We start from the raw sequence: 27,886 nt of genomic DNA, 5'->3' as shown, positions 1-27,886 counted from the left end.
TGTTGGATTAATATATTTCGCATATTAAATCTAAATTAATATACATATATATTGATTTTTATAGATATATTAACTCTTTGAGTTTTGATTTATTTTGACAAAATTTTTAAATTTGTCGCTTAAAAAAAATGCTTTGCTATTCTGTTGCAGCATTAACCAGCCTAAGAAAGCTGAATTTAAACAGCACAAAGCTGTCAGCCCAGACATTCGAGTCGCTGAAGAAGCGATTGCCGGCTCTGCAAGAATTCGATGTTCGATATACGGAGGCCTGGTGACCCGAGGTTACGTCCAGCACTTCGTCCATCGACGGTAGCGATCGTCGTGATATGAAAACGAAGAAGCAACGCTAAGATGCTTTATCGTTCGGAGAAGACAATTCGAGAGATTGCCGATACCAAGTGACGTTGTTATTGTCCGTATTTTCGGTAATCAACTTGATATCGAGCGCGTAAAATTTATTCGTCCTGTTAGGTCGCGATCTGACAAAACAATGGACCATTGTCGGTGAAACTCAAGAGAGGACTAAAGAAATATATTAGGGGACACTGTGTGCAGGATGAATGAAGAGCCTTTTATCGAATCTTTATCATATCTTCGACGATGCTTATACTTCTACGGTTTAACCGCGATCGATGACTTGATCTTTCCAGAGGGCGATAAGAATACGCGCGATGGATCGACGAACGTATCAATGAAAATCCACGCGTTCATTAACGCATCTTCCTTTCATTTTCTAGATATTACTTATTCGAAACGTTAGATAAAAGTTCTCTTCCAAAGTCTCGAATCAGCGAGTCGATTCGACGATGCCGTCGCGAGGAATATTAATTTGGAGACGTTCCTTTCACATCGTCGAAGACTACACTTTTCAGAGACATTCCAGCGTTGCGAACTAAGACGTCAGTTTCCAAGAAGGCGCACATTCGTTTGAACAAGCAAAGAGCGATATTTGCATGAAATACGAGTTTGAACGGAACGAAGAGACACATGATCGCGTCGAAGAAGCAATTGTTAGAATCGAGGAATATGAGTCGTTTGCACGATAAGTTCTTGGAATGCCATTCGGAAATGGCAAAGGGATTTGCGCACTAATATTGCGCACACATACACACAGACACCCTCCCACACATATACATACACACAGACACCCTCCCACACATACACGCCCAATAACACGATTGCCTCGATACTTTTCATTGAAAACGATTCGCGTTTAACGACCATTTGTATTTTACACAAGTCTAAAGGTCGACTTCATCGAGCATCAATTTAATGATAATTTCAGCAAGTTCTTCCTCTACTTCTAGTTCTAGAAAAGCGAATTGCTTTATTCATATTTATGTCGAGTAACGTTAAAAACGCGATATCTTCATCCTTTTATCTGATCCATTGCGTTTTTTTATATTTGCATATGTCATTTTTTAATATTATTATTTTTTATGGAAATTAAGAACATCGCTATTCGAGTTTCGTTTATCAAAAGCACACGTTCACTACTCGCGCTGATGAAATTGGAAGTCGTTTAGATGCGTCGCGAAAAGACTCTCTAACTCAACGGAGTGCAACGACGGTAAAAATAAACGTTATTGACGCATAGTTTCACACAATGAAAATAAAAAGAACACACAATTTTTCCTGCCTATAAGCTGACTTCTCTTAGTATGCAGACTAGAAAAGTCGTTGGACGGTTTATCAAATCATCACCCGCTGGAGTCGATATTGATTGTAAGCGTCCTGCCAATAAAAGAGAAGATTACAATAATGATGATGATGATGATGATGATGATGATGATGATGATGCGATAACGATTCCATGATCTTCCAAACAAAGACTGTTCCCAATCGAGTGTCAGCGCGCTGCTGGACCGCGGCTGCAAAATCGATCCTCTCGCGAGAAGTGTCCTTTCGCGAGGGACACACTCGGCTATCTCCTTTCCGTTCGAGGCGTGCCCAACTGCCTTAATCAGCGAGTTCTGAGCGACCACTGCCACAACGTGCGCGTCGCGTCGCATCGCGTCAGCGAACGCAATTTTACTCTAGAAAAAAAAATGAAGAAAGAGCGCGCGCGTGAAGCTTCGCGTTTTATCGTGTAAAGGGCGAAGCTTCGAATCGCGGACGACGCGGAGTCGCACTCGTGCATTTCGTTCCCTAGTGTAAATAGATAAGTAGACAATTAAGAAACGTTTTTCCCTCCTCTCCTGTTTCTCCTCGATTATTAATACGATTTTATGCGTAGATTTTAATAATTTATTCTCTAGCTAGAACCTTTCTCGTGTATGTATATATATACATATATATAAAATATATATGCGTATATATAAATATGTAAAAAAATATAATATTACATGTATGTCGCACGATCCAACTCTTGTATTAGCGCGAACACGCGTTTAGGGGATGATCGATATCTCGAGTTTAGAGCGCGGATTAGGACGAAGAGAGAAAGAGAGGGTGCGCCCTTCGAAGGGCGACAGGATAAAAGGCCGCCGTCGCGGTAATTGCGGCGACGGCGATCGACAGTTTCGCAATTTCTCGTCTCGAAATTATTGTAAAAGCCGCAAGGGAACAAGCATTGTAAGAAGACTGTTTACGTCAATTTCAATAAGGATTATATTAACTTAGGGAGAATATATACGATCGCTCGAGTTAATTCACCTCAGCGTCACGTCTGTCTGAGCGAGGCAAATAAATTCGAATTTAATACCTCACACCATCCGTTTCTGTGGCGTCTCTTTCGTTGGTCTCTTACCTCTCATTGTCAGTGAAATCTCTGCGGTTCTGCGTTGATTCTTGGCTCTCGCGACTCGCCAAGCGCGCGCGATATACAGTTTCTTTAAGTTTTATTCTCAAATTCATTTCCTCGCATGTAATTCTGTAGCCGTTATCGGTGAAATCTGTAAGACATACTCTATTACTCTAGATGTGTTACGAGAATGTGTGTGATCGGAGTTTCAGCGTTAAATTATTAATATCGTATCTTTCTTTGACATTTTCATACGAATAAAGTGTTTAATCGACAAAAGAATATTAATTATCGCGCCTTAAATTATCTCGTTACTAATCCTCTTCAGTTATCTTTTTGACAGGTCAAAAGAGCTTAATGAAGTTCCTTTATAATTTTATGTTATATCGATGCTGCACATATTGAAAAGTGAATTGATTATAATGAGTAACGATGCCATGGAAAATATATCTACGACAATTAGTACTTTATTTTGCTCTATTATTAAAATACGAAAATAATTTTTACGAAAGTTGCATTTCTTAGAGAAATAAAAAAATTGCAACAATAAAATTATTATGATTTTATACAATTCAGATGATGATATACATTAATCGATGTATCTCGCGATTCCGTACTCTAATATCTGCATAAAGTACATATATTTCGTTTTATAATATAACATTGAAATTGAGATAATAATACTTAAGTAATTATTTTCGATACAATAAAAATTAATTGATAGGTTAAATAGAAGAAATATATATTTATCATACATTCTGGAATATTAAATATTTCTGTTACAAGATATATATCTAAGAAATGTACAAAATTTCTCATAAAGAATTGCAAGTTTATGCAAACCAAGTTTATTTAAACGCGCCAAAGATATGCAATTTGATTGATTATAACTCGCCTAGATATAATTCCGTGATTATTTTAAAATTAAAATTACGAAGATTTAAACTTCCTTGTAATCCCTGCACTCTTTATTGATTCGTTCTCTTCACCGAGAATCTGATTTAGAAATCGTAATTCATTCGTTGTACTATTTGTTGTTGATGACCTGTTTCAACCTCCACTTGAATTTCTTTCTTTAGATTATCAGGTAATTGGTCCCATATGTATCGAGGCACGGTTTCTGAAAATAACATTAATTTCTTAGTTATATATATTCACATATAAATATGCCAATTACTTAAAAATTTCGGTAATTATTAGTGACAGTTATTTCTTATATGCGTCTGCGTATGATGATTATTTTATCTCTATTATATTTTACTTATTATAATTCCAAAAAAGTATTTACTACATTTAATATGATAATAAAAAAACATTTTTATAGTTTTCTTTAAATGATAAATTCTTGAAATAGTTGATGGCGATATTTTATGTAGCATGTTTTATAGAAATTGCTCATAGGATTGCTTGCTAGGCTTTACCTGCACATTTATACATTAAATCGGACCAGATGATATTCATTTGCGAGAAGCAGTAGACACCTATTTTACCGCCTTGTAAAGTCGAATCGAACAGGTTTCCGGAATCGGTTACCAGTAACGTCCCCTGATACAGCCAGAATCTGATCAGACCGATCTGTGGCCTGTGTATCAAATGCCATCTGTATGACACCCTTTGCTGCCAGCCCATTTTCTTCGGATCTGTCCAGATAATCTTCACCTGATTGGGAGTGTCATACTTATGCCAAAGACTATTTCTGAGTATTTCGCCCGGTCCCGTTTCCGACTGGACGAGTTTCAATACAATCCCAGGGTCGGCTTCGGCGCGGAACGGAGTCGGTATCCAGTAAACCTGCTCGTTCATCTTCCAACTAACAACGTAGAAATGTCGAGAATCCTGATAGGAAAAAACGAATCCCACGAAATCGTCGTCGTCGTCCTGGTCATCGATGTAAAAGGTCCCTTCGAAATCGACTCCAGTGAACTCATCCGGCCCTTGACGTGGACAGACAAATAGATGAAAAAAATTTAGCGCAATAGTCTTTTGTGGAATTAATTAGTAAATAATTAATTAAAAGTTTTATACATTTTTCTCATATTCTTTGAATTAAAAGAAACAATGTTTTTCGGAGAAGAAATATTTTTACGAAATTTGCAAAATATATATACGAATATCAATTTTTTTATATATGCCTTTAATAAGATAAAAATAAACTCACCTATAGCGATTCCAGGATCGCTATTAAGAAGCTGCCAAATCTCAGCCCCATCATGAAGAATTTGCCATACAGGATCCTTTTGCGATTCACCGTACGGATCCAGATTGATGGTCGTATATTTTCGGAAGTCTGTCGCCCATATTAAACTATTATTGGGACAATTATCCTTGGTGTTGATAACCGTGTCATTGTCGTTATCATTCCAACATGCATCGCCGATACCGTCATCTATAAATGCAAAATATAAGTAATAAACGTTACAATGTCAATCAAAACTGTCTTAAACTGAATCAGTGAAAATCATTTAAAAGTGACAAGATTTCATTGAAGATCAATAAATATTTCAGTGAGCTTGAGTGCAAACAGTCACACTTTGCTCATCTATTTTATTTTATGTTTTATTGATTAGGATAATAAAATTTCATCATCATCATTAATTAATTGTTCTCAATGAGATTTCACTGTGCTATATTTATAATTGAAACTACTACTTGAATGATCCTTTTAAACCTCTTTTTTTTATAAATATATTTATTATATTATTTAAATATTATGTATGCCTGACTTTTCATTTTCTTATAAATATAATAACAATTAGTAATATTAGATTTCTTATATGATAGATGGCATACATAATTATCATCGTAACTAAATTAAGAAAGATATTAAGATTTTTTAAATAGTAACTTTTTTATACATTTTAATGATTTATATACTAAGTAAACTTATTCATCTTTTTAGCGTAGCAAAGTCACATTATTGTTCATGAATGTTACAAGAAAAGACTTGTTATACTCACGATTAATGTCACGCTGGTCCGGATTATACACATAAGGACAGTTATCGATCATATTGATTACATTATCACCATCGATGTCATCGTCGCACTCGTTGCCGATGTTATCGTGATCGACGTCGTTCTGTCCAGGATTCGCCAAATCGGGACAATTGTCCCTGTCGTCCTGAACACCGTCCCTGTCGCGGTCCGCATCCGTGTCGCAGACGTCCCCGACGCCATCGCCATCAACATCCGTCTGATCGGGATTACTGATCGTTGGACAATTGTCGCAGACATCGCCGATGCCGTCCATGTCGGTGTCACGCTGATCGGGATTCCTCACCATAATGCAATTGTCCTGAGCATTTTGGACATCTGAAGGATTATAAGTATTGTATAGTGTGGCGCATCATTCGTGCGTTGATTATCGATAACGATTCAATCAATAGTCATTTTTTAACGATGGAAAAATATAAAGTGTCTCTTTTACTTCCTTTCTGTTTAATTCACAGAAATTTGGAAATTCTTTTTTTTTAATATTAAAAGTTAAACATAGCGATAATTACTGTCGTTGTCCATATCGCTATCGCACACATCGCCTATGCCATCGTCGTCTAAATCTTCCTGTTTTGGATTCAAATCCCTCGGGCAATTATCGCATTCGTCGCCGATCTTGTCATTATCCATGTCCAGTTGATTCGGATTATAATGATACACACAATTGTCGGGTGAATTCAATACGCCGTCATTATCGGCATCACTGTCGCAAGCATCACCGATCCCGTCCTCGTCGGTGTCCTCTTGCCCGCTGTTCGGTATCGTCGGACAATTGTCGGAATGACAACGTCGGTCATGGCAATGCAGACCCCTATCGGGGATACCGTCGCTATCGTTGTCAGGACCGCAGACGAATCCATTTCCGGCCCAACCGACGCGACACTGCAAAGGATGCATCAAAGTATTAATAAATACTTTAATGTAAAATAAATATTTTAATGTTTTATTTTAATCAGTAAAATTATAAATAACATGGAAAGATAATCCGTACATCGTTTCTAATTTTACATCTATAAAATGAATAATAATTGTAAATAAAAGCCTTTAAAATTCTGCAAATTTAGAAAAAATTATAAATATGAGAAACTTAATTATATTTTCTTTTAAATATATTATTTCTAAAAGTTTATTTATATTATACATGTAATTTTTTCAATCTGTCATTACGTAATTTTCTTTAGATGATACAGCAGCGATATTTACCTTGCATGAATATTCATTGATATACATGGCGATGCAATTGGCATTGACGTCACAGACCGTTACCATATCCGGACAGAGATCTTGTTGAAGATGACATCCCACTGTTTGATTACCGATGTAGCCGGCTTTACAGAAACCACATCTATAGGATCCCTTTAGGAATAACGAGCAACAATTAAAGTATAAATAATGACGAAAAATAGAAATTTATTTCTCTGCAAATCATAATTTAAGATCTTGAAAAATTTCTCCGTATTACTTCCGTATTGATACACTCCGAATTAGTGTGGCATCCACCGTTGTTGGTGTCACACTCATTTATATCCTGACAAATCTGTTTTCGCGTCCTGGCCATCTCGACACCGACACCTTCCGTCATTGGTCCGGTGTAACCTGTCGGACACTTGTCGCATCTGTATCCGGGATGGAGATTGATGCACCGTACTCCAGAATGACAGGGTCGAGCCAGCTCGCATTCGTTCGCATCGAGGCAAACTGTACCGTTACCCACATATCCCAATGGACATGGACCGCATCTGTATTCAAAATTGATTAAGAAACATGAGATGAAAGACGAATAGCTCTTTGTGTCTCGAAAAAAATACAAAATAAAGAAAAAATTGCGAATTTAAAAAGAGACGTGAAGGCTTAATTATATATATTATTTTTTATATTTTCTCTCTCTCTTGCTCTCCATATGCGCGAAAAGAAAATTTATTAATTTGCATTAATTTTCGATAATAAGATTTTTAAAGAAGCTTTGTTTCTTCAGAAAGAAATTGAATAAATTAATATTAAGTAGAGTTTCAAATAAGTATGTCGCTGATATTTACTTGAAGTACGGCGGATTGTAAGTCGGATAGCACTTGACTTCCGGATGGCAGGGGTGACTTTCACAAGGATTTCTACGCCTATCGCATCTCTCACCATCGCCGATGTATCCGCTAGGACATCTACCGCATCTGGAAACGAGAATTAAACTCAAATGCAACGTATGATCTCATGAAATACATGTGGTATTCATTATTATAGAAGGTATTATTAATACATTATTAAGGTATTCATTATTATTCATTATTATTACAGATTCTTTCGGAGAAATTCTTGCTTTTATATATTTTTATCTTATCTATTTTACAGCCTCGGACAACATGCGTGATGGCAATTTTACTTGTAACCATCGCTGACTTCGTAGCAACGCACTCCCTGGAAGCACGGCCGGTCGATGCAGGTGATGACGTTGATTTTGGTGCAGACCCGTCCGTTTCCGGTATAACCGCGGATACAGGAGCCGCACTGAGGTCCTCTTGGTGTGAGGCGGCATTCGACACCGGGGTAGCACGGTGAAGGGTCGCACGAAGGCAGCGGCGGTGGTGTCACTACGGGAATTACCGGGATCACGGCTCGAGTGACGATTGAATGAATTTGCCAATTTTTCGGGATATTTTCGGTCTCCGATCTCCCATACGCGTCCGTCGAGCGGGCCCGGCATGGGCCCCGGAAAATTATGCGACGCCCCAGCGTGTCGTACGTGCACGTGCAAAGTGATATACGTGCATGCGTGTATTATATTTAAATGAGATCGACTTAGGATGGACATCGCGAATCTCTTGCGCATTCTCGATTTACTTAGAATAGGGACAATGCGGAGACAACAATGATGCAGTTGTAAAGCTGTCTACTTTTAATTTCATTTCTGCAGATAGATGGAAGTCGAACAGATAGATATCAAAAATATGTCATTTTACAAGAGAGTGAGAATTTTTTTTCAATAATTGTATTGCGATAAAATTGTTTATAACGGAAAAAATAAAAAATATTATATGCGATATTTATTAATTATCGAACGATTGTTTATAGATACAAGCATCGTGTTTTAAAAATTAGCCCGCTACCCACACGTCGAAAGAGATTAGCGATTTAAGCGAAAATGTATGTTGTGGACTACGCAACACAAGAATATAAGAGTCACAACAAAGTTGAATTTTTCTAACAACAGATATTTATTGCGTTGTAAGATTGCTTAATACAACTCGTTGCATATAAATAGATATTTCCGTTGACAACTGCCGCACGTACAGATTAAATTCGAGAGTGTCAAGGACGCGAGAGTGATAGATAAAATCATTCAAGTGATATTACGGTGCGATTTTGGCTAGCTTCTAAGTTAAGACAACTGTTATTTTCGAGCACGTGTCCTTTCAATACGACGGAACGTCACTCACCGATGGGTGTACGACACGCCGAGCAGTTTTCGATCAATTGACGAAGATGTTGAGTTTCCTGCCTCTGTAAAACGGCAGACAAATGGCATAAGTTTTTTTAGTTTTTTCTAATAAAATTGTTTTTCTTATAAATAACGAATACATAATGTGTTGGTATTTCTTTTTACAAAGCATTTTAATGATGAAACGTAAATTCAAATTTCATATCGTAATAAAAATGTAAAATTTTTATTTTCTATAATCATTTAAATTTAGTTTATTATTTTTTATTAATTGTTTTTTCGAAGCGAAACATTGGAAAATTATATAAGATGTTTGATTAATCTTAATTTTAACATTATTGTTATGAATGTGCATACAACACATGTATAGCAAATTTAAAACATTAATTTAAAATCTAAGAATTAATTGCTTTACTCACATTTAATTCCAGTTCCCTCCAGAGTTTCCTGGTGGCGTTGATTAATTCGTTCAAGGTTTTCACGATTTGATCGTCGGTCTGGCAGACTGGAAAATATTTTTCATGCGTTAAATTTTGAATAATGTAAAGCAATTTGACGCCCGCTTATGTCTCACTCACTTCTTTCATCCAGACTCTGGATTCCAATATCGCCTCTTCTGGGCACTCTTTTAGTAGTTAATGACACGTCCGAATCCGGATAATCGAATCCGTCGAATCCATCGGACACTCCTGGACGACTTGTACTTCGACCAGGTCGCTTAAGTTTATCACGAGATACAAAGCCGTCAGATTTATCTGACGTTGGCAAAAGATTTTTGTTAAACTCATATGAATCCAATCCATCGGATCTATCGGGTCTCGAATCTGTTTGATGCAATTTGTCGGGACGTTGAATAGTGCCTTTAATATACGGCGAAGTTAATGATGACTCATCTGGATAGTCAAGACCGTCGGTCTCGTCCGATCGTCCAGGTTTCTTCGAGCCATATTGATCCGATCCATTGGATTCCGTTTCTGATTGATGCGGTTTCTTCAATTGTTTAGTGGGATAATTTCCCGTAGTGGACGGCTGCAAAGTAAACGGCGAAGAAAGAGATCCTGGATCAAGATTATCTATCTCACCCGATGAGAATGGATCAAAAGAGCCGTCTAGATCATATTTATCAGGTTTATTATTGCTTCCTGGGCGTCGCGGAGTCTTCTTGTGTGCGATCTCTCGATCGCTCGAATGAGTGTATTGATCTTTTTTACTGGGAGATTTCTTATTCGTACGGTGTCTGGGACGTTTTGTATCGTTTTGACCAGTGGACGGTGTAGAATTGTTATTCTGATCCGATGTGGCCGATCCGTTCTTGATTCTGTGGTCATCATCGGTCCCGTCAGGTCGATCGGTAGGTTTCTTTTTTTGATCATATCCATTGGAATCCGTAGAATTAATTTTCGTATGGTCTGGTTGCTTTGTACTCCCGGATATCGAAGACTGCTTAATATCGATTAGATTGTCGGGACACTTTTCCTTTTTCAGCGCGTTATTAATGTTGGATTGATACACTTTCGCCCGGCATTTTCGTTCTCTGAACTGAAAGAATTTCGACATGTTTATTAATAAACAAATATTAATGTCAATCGAGTAAATCACTAGTTAAATAAATTGTTAACTAAAAAGTGAGCATATATTTATGAATCAAAAATTTTACATGATACATATGTAATCTGTAGTATCTTTAATGGTATATTTATTTTGATATTTGTGAAAATATATAGAATTTTACTTAGTAAATTGCAACGAAAATAGAAAGAAATCATAGAGTGACAATGCATAAAGTCGGAATAACAGAAGGACACGAATAATTCATTGAAACGAATTCAATTCATCCGAGTAATCAAGAATCGTGTTTGGGTTGGGTAAACCGGCCAGGTGCGCGTAACAGAAGCAGCAACTAGCTTAGACCTCGTCAACCATATTTGGAAAGACGTCGTCCCACGTTCGCGGACGTCACGGACAGCACGTAAATAAGAAATCGTCGTGCAATCGTAAAAGCAGGGAAAGAGAACGACAGCGGAAAATAATATCGAGCAGAACGGAAAAGTAAAAAGATGTGGGCAGAGATTTTAGATTCAGCGTTCGAGGAGCGATTTCAAAGCGATATATTCGCGTTTGTACCCTTTCAATTTCCTCAGCTAACGCAAATAAAATGCACGAATTGACACAATGGAGAAAAATATATATCATCTAAATATATTATCTAAGAATATTATTCTAACCACTCTAATCTCTTACCACTTCTATGGACGGGTCCTTGGTCTCGGCTATGTCGCGGAAAGGTTTCTTGAGCGGTATGGAGCCCTCGTAGATGCAATCGACGTATACGTCCACGCGGGAGTTAATTCGCGTTGGTGCACCACTCTGGTGCACCAGGATAATCAGGCTCTTCAGAGGCGTATTCACCGCGAGGGAATCTACGTTGACGTGCGCGGCGCTTCGTCGGCCGCCCTCGTCGAGGCTCTCGAGTATAACTGAAACGACGAGGGGGTCAATGTTTCGTGATGTAAAAAATTAAGGGAATCGTGATCCTGAGGAATTGGTCGGCTCACCGCGCTTTGTGCGTCGATCGAGTATAAGCACCATTTTGGTTTTCTGTTTATACTTTACGGCCAATAGAGTCTCGATTGAATTGCTCGTGCCGGATTTCTTCCTGACTTTGATATTGGACAAAGCAATAATAAATTCATTTTCGTTCCATACATTTTGCAGGTTTGCAGTTAAGGCTGTCGAAACAAAATAAAAAAATATTATAAATAGAATAGTATAAAAAGAATATCATATGCATTGAATAATGGATGATGAAATTAATGGATTTAAAATATAAGAATTAATATTGAATAGAAATTTTAATCAATATTGATCGATAGAAGGATATCTCGCTTTTAATTTATTTGCACATGATTGATACGATATAAACAGGAATTGAACGATCGTATCATGTATTGGTCATCGATCTCGCGTTGCTGTCAAGTTTCTTGTAGCATTGCACCGGGAATGGCCTTCGATAGAGCAAACGCATCTAAATCGAAGAGAAGTAATAGTAGTAATAGTAGCTATGAGTGGTATTAGATGTTATAAAATCTTATCGATATCTAGATTATTGGATAAATGAAAAAGAATTTTTCATTTATCCAATAATCTAGAATTGGGAAAAATCTTTTATTACTGCGAATGTATATGTTTATGTTAATTAATAAAAAGAGGAAATGTGTGGGTATGAATTTCGGAAGTGATGCAAGATACTTCGTGATATTAAATTCGAAAAATATTTTCCACTTCTTCAGTCGAATCGAAATCCTTACCTTCGTCTGGTACGACGCTACCGTCGACAACACAGACAATGAGAAGTCCGAGGATCAACACGGTCAGGATTCGCATCCTGACGCGTTTCCGATTCTGCGCGCGAATGAATCAAGCTTTCCGCGATGAAATTTTTAAAAAAGAAAAAGAGGCGAAATTCGAAGGAAACGTTTTCTCCCTAATTCTGTTCAAGATGTCGATCCGTTACGCAATTTTTCCTCTCGATGTCTCGTCTCGAAATCGCGGAGGATTTTGACGGATACGACGGCACGCGCGGATACAGAAGGCACGGCCGCCGACTGAGACGCAGACACGAACCGACCGCGACTTTATACGTCGCCCACGAGTACGACTTTACGAACGAGATTTTGTACGGTACTACTTGCATTGATACGTAACGAGCAGAGAAAATATGAATTTAGGATTATTAGGATTGTTAGGATTTATCACGGTAAATCGGCTATTATGATTATCTCGAAAAGAAAGATGGAGTGAAAGCGCGAAAGAGAGGGGAACTTTGATAAAACCAGTTTCATGAATAAAAGATAGAGATAAATAAAAATTAATAGACGTAGATTTTTACGCGCGAATTAAATTTATGATAAAATCACGCGATTTTGAGATAGCAAATTTAGGATAAAGAATTTAATTTGTTCAATTTTTAAAGGATTTTATTTTTATTTTTAAAATGTTGATTTAATAAATTACTTTTGTATGAAATTTTGGATACATTTAATTCGATGATAGATCATTCATATATAAGTTATAGAAATGGATAATAGAGTAAGCAATATTATTGCTGCATGATCTGATGGTTGAATGATTAATCCTGATGTCACTAACACATTACTCTTGTGACGATATTGTACGCACACGCCTACAAGACTGTTTTTTCTTACGATATGAAATAGTCATAGCGGAAATATTCGTCGAGTCACAAATAATTAAATACAGTCGGCGCCAATATAAATTAATCCTCTTCTTCCTTCTACGGTGGCATGAGGAAACTTCTCAGCGAAATCAATTAATACAATCATTCGAGAGTATATTAACATATTATTTCAACGTACTCTTAATAAAAATGTCGCCACATCGTGTTATATTTTTTTTTCTTTCAGTGGGGATAAACGGTTCTCCATTCTCGATGGCAGTTTACTTTATCCTTTCGATGCGGACCTTGTAACAGGTATTGTAACAATGTCGCTCGTGTGCCAGTTACATGTATGTGGGAAGCGGTCCCACCTACCCATTCACACCAGTTTTAAACCGTAGACATGCTGCACAGCAAAGCCTAGTTTCCTCCGACAGTATACACGGTGTCTTTGAAAAATAGAAGAAAATTGTATCCGAAACGCGATTAATTAATTTTACTATACACTAATTTTACTATAATCGAGCACGATCTTTCTCAAACATCACGATAATTTTAGAAAATTTATAAAAGAGAGAGAAATTTATCTTTTATGACGTATGCATATATATAAAGTTTTTGGCTAAATAATTACGCAAATTTTACGAATTGAAGATCTGTGACTTTATTTAAAATAAATTTTTGTATGAATTCTTTTTTCAATTTTTTAAAATGATTTTTAATGGAAGCATTGATTTTATATGTTCGTAATTTCACATTGTGGGTGGAAGATAGACACATCTCTCTCTTTCCCAATTTCCCTCGCTGATTATAACGTGGCGAAGTGCTTTGGTCTTACATTTCGATACGTTATGCCGTGTTTCTCGTCCACGTTGTACACGTTCCGTTACGAACACGCGGAACGAAAGGGATCGCTTCGACCCCGGGCCGTTTCGTCTTCGTCATTAATTACGTTCTAACCGAGTCGGAGGCCAACCGAGACTTTGCAGTCCATTTTAAATTATGCGATCAATTCTCCTTTATTAATTAAGCGGCATTACGGATACAATGTGCGGCTGAATTTGATAGATGTAACAGCAGACCCGACACGGAGTCACGCAGATTTAACTCAATTGAGACTGAGCTGGCACATATCTAGATGCGTTCGATTCTGAGAAAAGCGTTTACAATGATTACTTTACGAATCAAAATACATTATTACGTTATCGCGTAACATTAAACTACGATTACGCGAGAATAATTTGCACACACGTGTCATGTGTATGTGCGTTTGTACGTCGTTTGTATCACATGAATTAATATTTTATTTCATTTTTTATCTACAGAAATATTTATAAATAAAAATGATAAGTCAATTTTTAGGCTTATATTTAAGGCTCCAATTAAGGCTCTTAAGAGACGAGGAAAATGTGCGGACAAGACGTGAATATATATATATTTTCTTCATATTTTTTTCTCCATTATAAAAATATGGAATTATAAATGCAGAATTATAGCGGTGCTATAAATAACTCACTTGTTTGTACAATCTTGCGTTGTAAAATTATAAAAAAAAAAAGGAACACATGCATCCGACGAAGTTGCACATTTGTTTGCACACTTGAAACGCTGCTTATATCGTAATACGTACAAAAATCACTTAATCATTCTTATCTAGAGCTTAACTAACATCAAAATAAATATATCTAGAGATGAACGAATATAATAGTTCACCGAGGAAAACTCGTCTTCTTGTACATTGCATCAAGGATCCATCGAGTAACTCGATCGCAATCACAGTTTATCGTTGTAGTTTAATATCATATATTTGAAAATATATAAATATAAGACTTTTTAATGTACACGACGCTTACGTAGGGCTTGCATTGCGTATGGACGGCGAAGTCGTTCGAGGCGCAATTCACACAATTGCTCCTTTTTTCATAAGATGTAAATACACATCGAGGCATCAGTTCATTCTTCTAGACGCATCTATTCGATCTGGCCAACGTCGTGTTCATCAATCGAGAAGCTTGACCGACAGAGACAGCGGCGTGAGTCGGGTCTCGATTGTGGTTGTACGTATCGGAGTCTAGAAATTAGAAAGTAGATATTTTCGTAAGGAAAAGATTCAAAATTCATCTAATCTAAAGTTCGCACATTCTTGCATCGTCCTTTTGTATCGTCTTTTATACTTGCGCTTTCATATGCATTTCCTTCATTTTTCCCCATGGAAAGAACAATGAAATTATTTTTTGTTAAATGTTTTCATTTGTCAATTTTAATAGCAAAGATAAGATGATAAATTAAGGACGCACATAATTACCATGATCATGCGATGAACGTCTGTTATATGAAGTCAAGGGGTTAAAAAGAATCGGCAAGGCAATTACGAAAATGGTGAAAATGGACTCTTTGGCGTAAGTGACTACTGGAAGTTCCATAGTTGTGTTGATGGGCCTGAGAAGAGGATAGGATTGAGTCTTTGCCTGGAAATACAAATAATAGGTAGCTTGAACATATTAGTAGGAAAGAGAAGTAAATGTGTTAGTATACGTTTTAATTGTTAATAGAAACTCGAGTAATATTTTTTTTAATGTTTTCTACTTGCAAGTAGTAGCGCGAGTTCGCTTCTGCAAAGATAAAGTTAAATAAGATGAAACTTTACCATTCACGCGTTAACAATACATGGGCGCAGATAATCGCGTTAACAAAATGATTATACGAATTCGTCTTGTATCGAGTTCTATTTCACGCTTCGATTGACTATAATTTTTATTAGAGTAAAATCGTTATGTATATTGAAAGCTTATTATGCAAAGCTTTGTCTCTTTCTTTTTCTCTCTCGCCTGCATAATTTGAACGAATTTATAAAAATTATTACAATTAAAATCAATAAAAAATGAAGAAAAAGCAAAATAATTATATGGTAATCATTTTAGAAAAAATCTTTAAGGAGAAAATTTACGAGAGTTGATATCACACATGCATACTATTTGTTTCAGATAATAAATACTTACTTTGTTTTTTTGACGTATGTTAAAAATACCGTAGATGATGGGATTCATGCTGGAATTGGTGCACGCGAAAAAGAAGAGGGCTCTCTGAATGCGTTTGTCGACTTTTTGGGCTGATGGTTGATCGAACCAGTACCTATTTACATTCAACAATAATAATCGCAAATTACCAGCGAATTTTTCAAGTAAAAAATTTACTGGAATGTTATTATTATTATCATCATTTTTTTTCTTTTAATAGAGCTGAATTTGCATAAGTCTATCTGTGACCATGAACGTTGGTCACGAAAATCAGTATTTTTGCGTTTGCATAATCGACTCGGTTGATTTTGCTGATTTTGCGGAATGTAATTTCTAGTTAGCGACGAAAGAAAAAGATTCTGTAGAAATTGAAAAATAGTCACTCACCAAACGCTCATCACATAATAAGGAGTCCAACAGATAAGAAATACGGCGATAATGGTTATCGTCATTTTTAAAGTGCGTATTCGCGCTCGACTTAGAAAACCGCTCGAAGAACGACGTATTTTATCTGCGAGAGAAGCGTCTGTTGATTAATCGCTTTACTTTGTTACCGAGCATTAAATAACATGATATAGGGAACTTTACTAACAAAATAAGAAATAATGTAACATTGTGTGCGTATGTGTAATTATAAGTGAGAGTGTGAAATATGTTTCATGTATAAATAATTTTCATAGCGCGATAAATCATATCGGACGTACCTTCATTCTTCTCTTGGGATCTACGGCAAATCTCCATGAAAATACTGCTATAAGTGTAGAGTATTACGATGAGTGGGAACCAATACATTATCAACATGCCGAATAAAGTATAGGAAATTTCGTGCAGATGCGATGGGAAGAAGTTGAAAGTTATACACTGGGTATAACAAGTATAATTTGGATGAGTCTCGAGATGAAACACCAACATCTGGAGAACAAAGAATATTATGTGCTTAAATTTGCCGGATAATAAAAGTGAAATCGTGTGCTGAGCAATATGTGCAAGTTAGGGCACCTGCGGCAAAGAACACAACACGGAGCCAACCCACGCGAGCATCAGCATTATTTTTCCTCTCGTGTAAACGTCCAGCATCTGAAGAGGCCGCATCACAGCGTAATATCTGTAATGTTACGTTACACGTAAGATATATTCTAAATGCGATTATAAGATTTCAAATGCACCATGACCGCGTATGCAGTCTATATATTATTATATGTATCATTTACTTGGATATATCATGATCAACGAAAGAAAAGAGAAATTTATCGCACGTGTATCATATAAAATATTCGATTTATTGACATTATTATTACATGCTGACCTGTCTATACTTATGCAAACTATTACAAAGGATGAAAGGTATAGGCCGAATATCCTGAAGAAAGCCATTATACGGCACATCGCGTCTCCGGCTTCCCACGATACTGTTATCGACCATCCAATTTCAAGTGGCATCATTAAGAATGTCACCTAATAATTAAATTTGATAAAATTTTATATTCAATTTCCTCCCCCCATTCCCCGAATGCCTTTTTACAGATGACAAACAACAATTACTTAATGAGTTAATTGTGTTAATTTAAATACTTACAAGGAGATCAGCGATTGACAAGTGCATTATGAAGATGTGTATACGAGACTTGGATTTTCGCTTCTTTATTATAGTCATTATCAGCACGGTAATATTCCCAGCGGCCGATATTACCATTAAGATACTGTAAGTAACTATTGCCACAAGGTGACCGGCATTGAATCGCATTTCATCCGGCAATTCCATTGTGTCATTGCACTTGAGGCTCTCCTCACTTTCGGCTTCGCTTAACTGTATCACGTTCTCCATGTCGTTGAGGATGACTTATTACTTCATCTGCAATCATCGCGTTAGATTCTATGAAAACAAGTATTTTTTGCAACGCAACTATTTCTTTGCTTCAATTATATTGAATTAATTAAATTTTCTTCTTATCTTTGTCTAAAATTTAGAAAAGGCGGAAGAAAATCTCGAAGAACGAGAATACGTCCGATTGTGACGCGCATTCATTCGAGATACCTCACATTCGTACTTTTAGCTCGGAAAGTTTGGGAAACAATAGATCGGGACAATGAATCTAGTATGTTCGCGAGGCATTTCAACGGACCATGTAACAATTCGCGGAGAAATACGTCGTCAAGTGTTTGTCAGTCTATGATTTATTTGTGGTAAACGATTTGGTCTTTAAACCTAGCAGCCACCTTCAAAGGGTTGCGTTGCATTGACGTAAAATACAAAATTCGATTCAATTTGATACGACAAATATTTGCCAGGCTGATGAATGATTTATTTATGGTTAACAACTTGGCCTTTAAACATAGTGAGAGGATCCGAGTGATTACGTTATACTTAAGTACGGCTTTGGATTCAATTAGATGCGTGGGCAATTATATATAAACGCTATTAAAAAGTAACAAATCGTAAAAAATCTATAAATTATGTTTAAGAAATTTTAAAGAAATTTTTGTATATTGATTGTTGGCAGCTCGGAAAAATGCAATAAAAAATCTATAAATTATGTTTAAGAAATTTTAAAGAAATTTTTGTATATTTATTGTTGGCAGCTCGGAAAAATGCAATAAAAAATCTATAAATTATGTTTAAGAAATTTTAAAGAAATTTTTGTATATTGATTGTTGGCAGCTGGGAAAAATGTAATGTATTACAAGAATCTTTCAGTCTTTTAATTTTTACGTGTGTATATTTTCTAGAAAATACTTGGCATGAAGAAAATGTTTAAAAATTTTATAGAAGAAAATATTATAGAAAATATTATAAAGAGAGAAAAACTTGTGCATGTGTGAGAGAGTATCATAATATTTCATAAAGCGTTTAAATTTTTTGATTTGATTACAAAACAAATTAAACTCTCTTCTGGAATGGAATCGAATTTATTGCAGTTTATGATGAGAACACTGTAAATGAACTGTACAGACCGTAGGCCAGAATAGTATTATATATTTCAAGATGATCTTCGCCGAATCGAGAGATTCACTCGCTTCGTCTCTGCGCACTATTGATGAACAATCAACCCTCGTCGTGCGGGGTGCGTTGTGATACTGATTCGGTTTACTTTCTGCTGACCTGGCGAGGCCTGTTCAGCGCAGGTCCGTATCGTAGGAGATATCGAGGCTCGAATTAGTCTACAACCTTTGGAAACTATGTATCATGAAGAACTGCTCCGAGAAGTGACTACAATTTGCACGACACTTTTTCACCGAGTGAAACGCAAAGAGGAAAACAACAGATATATGGCGAGAGATTACGAGAGGTATCCCTCGCAATATTACTGTGCGAGGATCTTAATATTAAAATATCAAGAATGTAGATTGCGTTCAAAGTACCAAATCCGCATCATGTGCTAAACATGCGCCAGAGACACGAAACTAAACTTCGGCCCCGAAGCGCAAAGTGCATCATCGAGGGAACACGTTAAGATATCACATTAATGAGCTGTTTTTCTTCAATTCGCTTCATTCTATCGTAGTTCGATACGATTTTTCAGGATTTGAGCGATATAGATATTTGTTTTGATAGCATTAATTTATTATCAATATTATATTGCGGATAAATGTAGGAAGATAGTTGCAAAACAGTATTAAGCGTAATATCATCCTATTTTTCTAAACAGCAACAAATACAGAAGTTTGTATTATGGATCATGCAAATAAATGTGGGAGAAATTACTAAGAATCGAATAACTTAAAACGCAGAAAGTCTTCTCGATACAGATCGTCCAATAAGAGATTTCAACACATATGTCAGGGGAAAATAATCTTCTTCAACGGCGAATCAATAATTGTCGTGATCCTTATCTAGGTTCTCGTTATTTTCACAATATAATGCAGACGAATGCGCAGACGAAGTCGATACGACACTGATTTGTCTCATTTTGGCCAAACAAATTTTACGCAATTATTTTGCAAACAAACTGCCATGTTTTCATCCAATAACACACTTAGATTAGATTAAAATCAAAAGCCTCATTTAAGAATGAAATTATGTAATAATAATGCAAAGACGCATATTGTATTTCAATACATAATTCGTGACAAAAGTAAAAAATATTGATTAATTTGTACAGGATTGTCTATATGACGTAATCGCTCGCAGGATATGATTCTATCGAATAGAATTGTTGATATGGTTCAATTAAGAATCCTCCCTCGCTTGTGCTTATTATCGACATATCGATATAATGCAATTTGTCCAACAATAAAACCTGATTAATGCATTTAGAATGGAACAAGCGCACGATTAAAAATATATATAATTAGAAATTAGAAATATATTTATAATCGTTGTAAAAAAATTTAAAAGATTCGATATGAGATTAATTTTTCAATATCTCGAAATTGAAATTAAAAACATATATCTATGTAAATAACTCGCTATTATATATTTCCGCAAATACTGAATAACTGATATGAAACGTCGATAGCAACGACATCGATCAATTATTCTTGACAAGGGGGATGATGTTAGATAACTCTTTTTATACAATATAAATACGATTTATGACTGCTTTTTGCAATTTTCTTTAGAAATATTTTTAGCTTTTACTTCTAGCAAATAAAAAAAGAAAATTTTCCTAACAAATATACTTATTTTCTGTTTATTGGAGATAGTTATAAGTTAAAAAATAAAAAAAGAATTGAGAGAAAAAGTTGCACATAAATCGTAGATTCTTCCGATGGAAAGAAAAGGATATAATTTGAATTCAATAAAATAAACAATTCCTTACTCGATGCGTAATCGATCTCGTAGTCCGAATCTCGATGTTTGAAGTACACTTATTCTTGATATCCGCTAATTCTTGATGTTTTCCAAATTATAAATTAATAATAAAATAGTGAATTGCAATATATCTCAGCTATGATTAGAACTAGAAGGTCGTGATTAGAACTAGGTCGAGTCGTTCACACTTTAAGATGAATCAATATGTTTTGTGTCAGTGCGAATCATTTGCGGATGGACTTTGAAGAAGAAAAAAACCGCGTGCTTTACGCATGAAAACGTGAACTTTTATCACTTAATCGCGAGTGATTCTTTCGCGCGTCTCTTGGCGCGTGAATTCCGGAGCGATCGGGAATTATCTCCACATGTATGTCCTCAATCTGTTTTCCCGTTGCGTATACTGGCACATATCACTCGACAAAACATCGAGGAAAAAAATCTCGTATCGCGGCGAGACACAAAAAAAAGCAGACTTATCATTCACCTTCTACGCCGAAACATCGCACGCGTGAACAGTATTTCACGAAATGCCAAAGGGGGACGCGATATACACGTGATCGGTGACGGAATTCGATGCGGCGCGAGTATAATTAAGCGTCCGATGAACGACGAGGGACTGCGGATTCCGCAGGACGGTTCGCGATTTATCCGCCGACGCAGACACTTAGACTGGCGTCAAGGGTCAAGTGTCAAATCGCCGCTGATAGGACTAACGTGTCGGGGACAGTACCGTCGATCGAGCACATATCCGGAATGTGAACGGAGATTTATAGCGGAAGCCGAAATCAATGTGAATGAACCGCACGCGTACGAGAATCTTGGAGCCTTGGATGCTATTTAGAAAGACGAAAATATCTGCGGATGTATGTCATTATATTACAATTGAATTGATTCTCTGTCACTGTCACTTTCTAAAGATGGAGCGGAGACAAAGGATAGATTCTCGTACATTATACTCAATATTAGGAATGTGTAAAAACAACATAAAATTTTTAAGTATAAATATCTCTTAAATTTATGCTTAGATGACTTTTTCTTTGAAAAGTTTATGTAAAGACTAAAGATATATACATATTTTTTAAAGCTATAATATAAGAAGTATAAAATTAACACTGTAGTAAATTGTGTTAAAATTAATTTCATGATCAAGTTTTTACTTATCTTTTTCGACAATTAAAGACGTATTGTTTAATTAATTAATTATTGTTTTCCTAAAATGCGAAAATTGTATAACATGAAGAGGAAGAGATAAAATTATATATATATATATATATATATATATATATATATATATATTTATATTTATATTTAATAAAAAATATGTCTATATAGATAACTTAATATCTAAATGATTTATTAATTATATGTGCATGTGTGTTTTTGTATAAATTTTCTTATACAACTTAAAATTTTCTTAAAGTAAAATCGAAATTTAAAATGGTTCATAGAGCGAAATTCCTGTAGCCGATTTAGCACATGTGTACATGTTTAATTTTTCATTTTTACAATATTATATTATATCATATATTATCATATAATATGATATAATATAATATTGTAAAAAAATGTGTATCAGAATAAAAAAATATCTTATTTGGAAGAAGTAGAGTAATTTGTTTTCTTTTATTTTCGGTTAGGCGCCAAGATAAACGCTAAAGTTTATTTCGCGTAGTAATCACTTAACAAACAGTGATATCTTGTTAAGACCAATAGTTCACTCTATACGTTTTTTATTCTACTTGATAATTGCAATGTCTCGTGATCTTACACAATGAGTTCCTTAAAATTAATTTCGCTTCAATGATCGTGAGTCTGAAAAATTGCATGCGAATATATTACATACATCTCATTGGGTGGTCTCGAGGTTAATTCCCTCAGTATGTTAGTGTTCATACAGGATCGAAGTTTCTTTGAGGATATTGTTAAATAATATCGTTCAATCACTGGCAATTCTGTTTAAATTAGCAATCAAATTTCAGCCTGATAGATTAACCTCATTAATTGAGTTTGTCTAATAGCTTCGCTTTCGTTTATGTATCGATTCTATTAGAGCACTCGAAATTTCTATTTTTTATATATCTCTCTCTTTTTCTATGTATTTTTCTTTGCTAGAATTTTATATATTTATAAAATTAATAATCTTGTTAAAAGAAAAGAAAAAGTCTTAAACTATTCTCATTTCCGTAAATTTCCTCATTTTTGTTTCAACAATAGATAAATTTAAATCTTTCATTTTTATCTAATTTTCAATACCAAGCATTACCAGCCATTGAAGTATTTATAGTTAAATCTAAACTATTAACTGCTCAAAATAAATGTATAATCCTTATATTGAATTAATTTACCTTTATTTATTTGAATATCATTTTGAAATTTAACGATAGATCATTTTTCCTTTTTATCATCCTGCCATACTACAAAATATCACTTATTAACTATTATTAAATGGTTTTTCTTAATGTCTATTCATTTCTAAAGTATTACCATTTATAATTATTTTATTTTATTCTTTTAATTATTTTTTCTGATGCTAATGAATTATTACCACATGCAGTTAAATTGCTATTCCAGTTGTGATTAAACTTATTTCCTTAAAATACTTATTAGTTTTTATTATTTTTTTACTCTCTTCTAATTTTATTTATTATATATTGTTATTGAAATATAAAAGTGAGAATAAATTTAATATTATTCCCACCTTTTTAATTTAAACTGTACTTGCAATTGACGTAGATATAAGCCCTCCACCAATAAATCCACCCAATGCAGCATTACCAGCACAAGCAGCAGTTCCTATTATAGGAATAAAACTACAAGCCGCGCCAGCAACAATAGCACTACCAATGGTAGCTGCAAGAGTACCTCCACCTATAATTGCCATTTGTTTTTTAAATCTAGGACCGGGGTCAAGTTGAAGATCGAATCCTCTTTTGCTTCTATTTAATTTTTCTAAATTATTTTGTAAAGTATTAATTTCACTATTTTCTAATTTAATTTGTTCTGGTTTGTTTATAATAGAATTGTTTGCAGCAAGTGACATTAGCATCGCAATACGTGTCATATTATGATAAGACGGCTGCAAAGTAAATGGTGAAGAAAGCGATCCTGGTTCAAGATTATCTGTCTCACCCGATGAGAATGAATCAGAAGAGTCATCTGGATCATATTTATCACGTTTATTATTGCTTCCTGGACGTCGCGAATTCTTCTTTTTCTGCCAATCATTCGAATCAGTGTACTGATCTTTCTTACTGGGAGATTTTTTGTTGTTCAAATGGTGTTTGAGATGTTTTGTGTCGTTTTGACCAGTGGACGGTATAGAATCGTTATTCTGATTCGACCTGCCCGATTCGTTGGTGATTCCGTTGCTGTCATCAATCCCGTCAGGTCGATCGGTAGGTTTCTTTTTTTGATCATATCCGTTGAAATCGGTAGAATAAGTTTTCGTGTGGTTTGGTTGTTTTGTATTCTCGAATATCGAAGGCTGCTTTATTTTGATTAGATTATCGGGACCCGTTCTTCTTCAACGCATCAATGATGTTGGATTAACACTTTTGCCCGGTATCTTCGTCCTCTGAACTAAAAAGATTTTGAAAGATTATGTTTATTAATAAATAAATATTAGTTTCAATTGAATAAATTTCAATCAAATAAATTGTTCAGTCAAATAAGTGAGCATATTTATGAATTAAAAATTTTACATGATATGTAATAATATTTTTAATATTTATTTTAAAATTTGTGAAAATATAGAAATATAGAATTTTGCACAGTAAATTGCAACGAGAATAGAAAGAAATCGTAGAGTGCATAAAGTCGGAACTAGCCAGATGCGCGTCATAGAAGCAGCAACTAGCTTAGGTTGCTCCTCGTCAACCATTTGGAAAGACGTCGTCCCACGTTTGCGGATAGCTCGTAAGTAAGAAATCGTAAAAGCGAGGAAATATATTTTTTAATTTCCGACAGCGGGAAATAATATCGAGCAGAACGGAAAAGTAAAAAGATGTGAACAGAGATTTTAGATTCGAAGAGCGATTTCAAATATCGATATATAAGCCGATATATTCGCGTTTGTTTTCTTTCAATTTCCTCAGCCAACGCAAATAAAATACACGAATTGACATGGGATAGGAAAAAAATCCTATCTAAATATATTATCCAAAAATATTAATTTAACGACAAATATTTTAGATTCTTACCACTTCTATGAACGGAATGTTCTCGGTCTCGACTATGTCGCGGAAAGTTTTCTTGAGGGGTATGGAACCCTCGTACATGCAATTGATATGTACGTCCATGCGAGAATTAATTCGAGTTGGTCCACCATTCTGGTGCACCAGGATAATCAGCTTCTTCAGAGGCGTATTCACCGCGAGGGAGTCTACGTTGACGTGTGCGGCGCTGCGTTGGCCGCCTTCGTCGAAGCTCTCGAGTATAACTGAAACGACGAGGGGGTCAATGTTTCGTGATGTAAAAAATTAGGGAAATCCTGAGGAATTGGCCGGCTCACCGCGCTTTGTTCGTCGATCGAGTATAAGCATCATTTTGGTTTCCTGTTTATACTTTATGGCCAATAGAGTCTCGATCGAATTGGTCGCGCCGGATTTCTTCTTGGCTTTGATATTGGACAAGGCGATAATAAATTCATCTTCGTTCTATACATATTGCAGTCTCGCAGTTAAGGCTATCGAAATAAAATAAAAAAATATTATAAATAGAATAATATAAAAAAATATATACATTCACACACACACACACAAATAATGGATGATGAAATTAATGGATTTAAAATATAAGAATTAATATTGAATAGAAATTTCAATCAATATTGATATGATGGAAGAATGTCTCGCTTTTAATTTATCTGCACATTGTTAATACGATATAAACAGGAATTAAATGACCGTATTATGTATTGATCATCGATCTCGCGTTGCTACCAAGTTTCTTGTAGCATCGCACCGGAAATAGTCTTCGATAGAGCATCTAAATCGAAAAGAAGTAATAGTAGTAATAGTAGCTATGGTATTAGATGTTATAAAATCCTAAATCGATATTTAGATTATTGGATAAATGAAAAAGAATATTGGGAAAAATCTTTTATTACTGCAAATGTATATGTTTATGTTAATTAATAAAAAGGGGGAATGTGTGGGTATGAATTTTGGAAGTGATGCAAGGTACTTCGTGACGTTAAATCGGAAAAATATTTTCTACTTTTTCAGTTGAATCGAAATCCTTACCTTCATCTAGTATGATGCCATCGACAACGCAGACAATGAATAGCCCGAGGATCAACAAGACTCGCATTCTGACGTGATCGTTTTAATTGATTCACTTCGTGCGAATGAATTAAGCTTTCCGCGATGAAATTTTTAAGAAAGAGACGAAATTTGAAAGGAAAAGTTGCACATACATAAATCGTAGATTCTCCTGATGGAAAGAAAAGAATATAATTTTAATTCAATAAACAATTTCTTACTCGATTCGTAATCTCGTAGTCCGAATCTCGATATGTTTCGAGTACACTTATTCTTGATATCCTAATTCTTGATGTTTTCAAAATATTAGATAAAATAGTGACTTGCAATATCTCAGCTATGATTAGAACTAGAAGTAGATCGAGTCGTCCACTTAAAGATCAATAAACACGCTTTGTGTCAACATGAATTATCTCCGAATGAATCTTGAAGAGAAAAGAACCACGTGGTTTACGCGTGAAAACTTTTCTTACTTATGCCTGTTTCTACCAACGTCGTTTAACTTTAATCTTAGCTTAACTCATTCTTTGTCTCTTTCTAAAGGAACAGTTAGAAGGAGACAAAGAGTGAGTTAAGCTAAGATTAAAGTTAAACGACGTTGGTAAAAACAGGCATTAGTCGTTTTCGCGAGTGATCCTTCCGCGCGTCACTTGGCACGTGGATTCCTGGGGCGATCGCGAATTATCTCCACATGTATGTCTTCAATCTGTTTTCTCGTTGCGTATACTGGCATATCGATCGACAAAACATCGAGAAAAAAATCCCGTATCACGGCGAGACACAAAAAAAAAGCAGACTTATCTATCATTCACTTTTTACGCCGAAACGTTGTACGCGTGAATAGTATGAATTTCACGAAATGTCAAAGAAAGACGCGATCTACACGTGATCGATGATGGAATTCGGTATAATTAAGCACCCGATGAACGACAAGGAACTGCGGATTCGGCGGGAAGGTTTATCCACCGACGCAGGCACTTAGACCGGCGACAAGGGTCAAGTGTCAAATCGCCACTGATAGGATGTATTGAGGACAGTAGATAACATTGTAGTAAATTTTGTCGAAATTAATTCTATGATCAAGTTTTTACTTATCTTTTTCGACAATTAAGTGTTCTTTAATTAAGTAATTATTGTTTTCATAAAATGCAAAAATTTTATAACATGAAGAGGAAAGATAAAATTTTATACGCATATATATTTATATTTAATAAAAAATATCTATATAGATAACTTATTATTTAAATGATTTATTAATTATAGGTGCATGTGTGTTTTTGTATAAATTTTCTTAAAATAAAATCGATATTTAAAATCGTCCACAGAGCGAGATTCCTGTAGCAAATTTAGCACATGTGTATGTGTTTAATTTTTCATTTTTACAATATTATAATATATATTAAAAATCTGTATCAGGATAAAAAAATATCTTATTTACAAAAAGTAAAGTAATTAGTTTTCTTTTATTTTCCTTTAGGTTCTAAGATAAACGCTAAAGTTTATTTCGCGTTT

The 27,886-nt window shown here is 35.2% G+C and overlaps 3 protein-coding genes and 1 pseudogene across 12 annotated transcripts in view; 1 reads left to right on the top strand and 3 right to left on the bottom strand.

Annotated features, from left to right (window-relative positions):
- Positions 1 to 3,318, top strand: part of LOC145965962 (C-Maf-inducing protein) — a 32,602-nt gene extending 29,284 nt beyond the window's left edge. For all 5 annotated transcript variants that reach the window (XM_083089621.1, XM_083089602.1, XM_083089611.1 and 2 more), the window contains one exon: positions 151 to 3,318. In XM_083089621.1, the coding sequence (XP_082945747.1) occupies positions 151 to 275 (125 nt within the window). In that variant the 3' untranslated portion in view covers positions 276 to 3,318. The remainder of the gene's footprint in view (positions 1 to 150) is intronic.
- Positions 3,319 to 3,464: 146 nt separating this feature from the next.
- Positions 3,465 to 12,786, bottom strand: LOC145965946 (cartilage oligomeric matrix protein-like). Its single transcript, XM_083089600.1, has 15 exons — positions 12,475 to 12,786; positions 11,722 to 11,895; positions 11,408 to 11,643; positions 9,745 to 10,705; positions 9,586 to 9,671; positions 9,165 to 9,228; positions 8,111 to 8,318; positions 7,773 to 7,901; positions 7,199 to 7,475; positions 6,940 to 7,092; positions 6,246 to 6,618; positions 5,701 to 6,054; positions 4,902 to 5,129; positions 4,165 to 4,677; positions 3,465 to 3,863 (listed from the first exon to the last, which is right to left on the bottom strand). Exons 1-15 carry the CDS (start codon positions 12,548 to 12,550, stop codon positions 3,745 to 3,747), a joined length of 3,951 nt encoding a protein of 1,316 aa, XP_082945726.1. The 5' UTR covers positions 12,551 to 12,786; the 3' UTR covers positions 3,465 to 3,744.
- A 1,967-nt stretch (positions 12,787 to 14,753) lies between these two features.
- Positions 14,754 to 24,369, bottom strand: LOC145966041 (adipokinetic hormone/corazonin-related peptide receptor variant I-like). Of its 5 annotated transcripts, none has more exons than XM_083089751.1 (9): positions 24,243 to 24,369; positions 17,937 to 18,212; positions 17,667 to 17,815; positions 17,360 to 17,465; positions 17,065 to 17,272; positions 16,748 to 16,871; positions 16,343 to 16,475; positions 15,649 to 15,811; positions 14,754 to 15,414 (listed from the first exon to the last, which is right to left on the bottom strand). In XM_083089751.1, exons 2-9 carry the CDS (start codon positions 18,183 to 18,185, stop codon positions 15,305 to 15,307), a joined length of 1,242 nt encoding a protein of 413 aa, XP_082945877.1. In that variant the 5' UTR covers positions 18,186 to 18,212; positions 24,243 to 24,369; the 3' UTR covers positions 14,754 to 15,304. The 5 variants fall into 5 exon arrangements, with proteins under 5 accessions (XP_082945877.1, XP_082945887.1, XP_082945856.1 ...); XM_083089761.1 differs by lacking the exon at positions 24,243 to 24,369 and adding an exon at positions 21,598 to 22,018; XM_083089730.1 differs by lacking the exon at positions 24,243 to 24,369 and adding an exon at positions 21,121 to 22,016.
- On the bottom strand, positions 22,718 to 27,304 carry LOC145966065 (uncharacterized; annotated as a pseudogene). Its single transcript, XR_014436957.1, has 5 exons — positions 26,596 to 27,304; positions 26,357 to 26,470; positions 25,624 to 25,797; positions 25,313 to 25,551; positions 22,718 to 24,692 (listed from the first exon to the last, which is right to left on the bottom strand). The product of XR_014436957.1 is annotated as an uncharacterized LOC145966065 (transcript).
- Between the last annotated feature and the right edge of the window lie 582 nt (positions 27,305 to 27,886).

This window comes from Camponotus vicinus, unplaced genomic scaffold (assembly GCF_025532165.1).
Source record: "Camponotus vicinus isolate PSW18456_S1 unplaced genomic scaffold, iyCamVici1.0 SCAF_1, whole genome shotgun sequence".
Classification (NCBI taxonomy): Eukaryota; Metazoa; Arthropoda; class Insecta; order Hymenoptera; family Formicidae; genus Camponotus; species Camponotus vicinus.
This window is presented reverse-complemented; position numbering and strand designations above follow the sequence as displayed.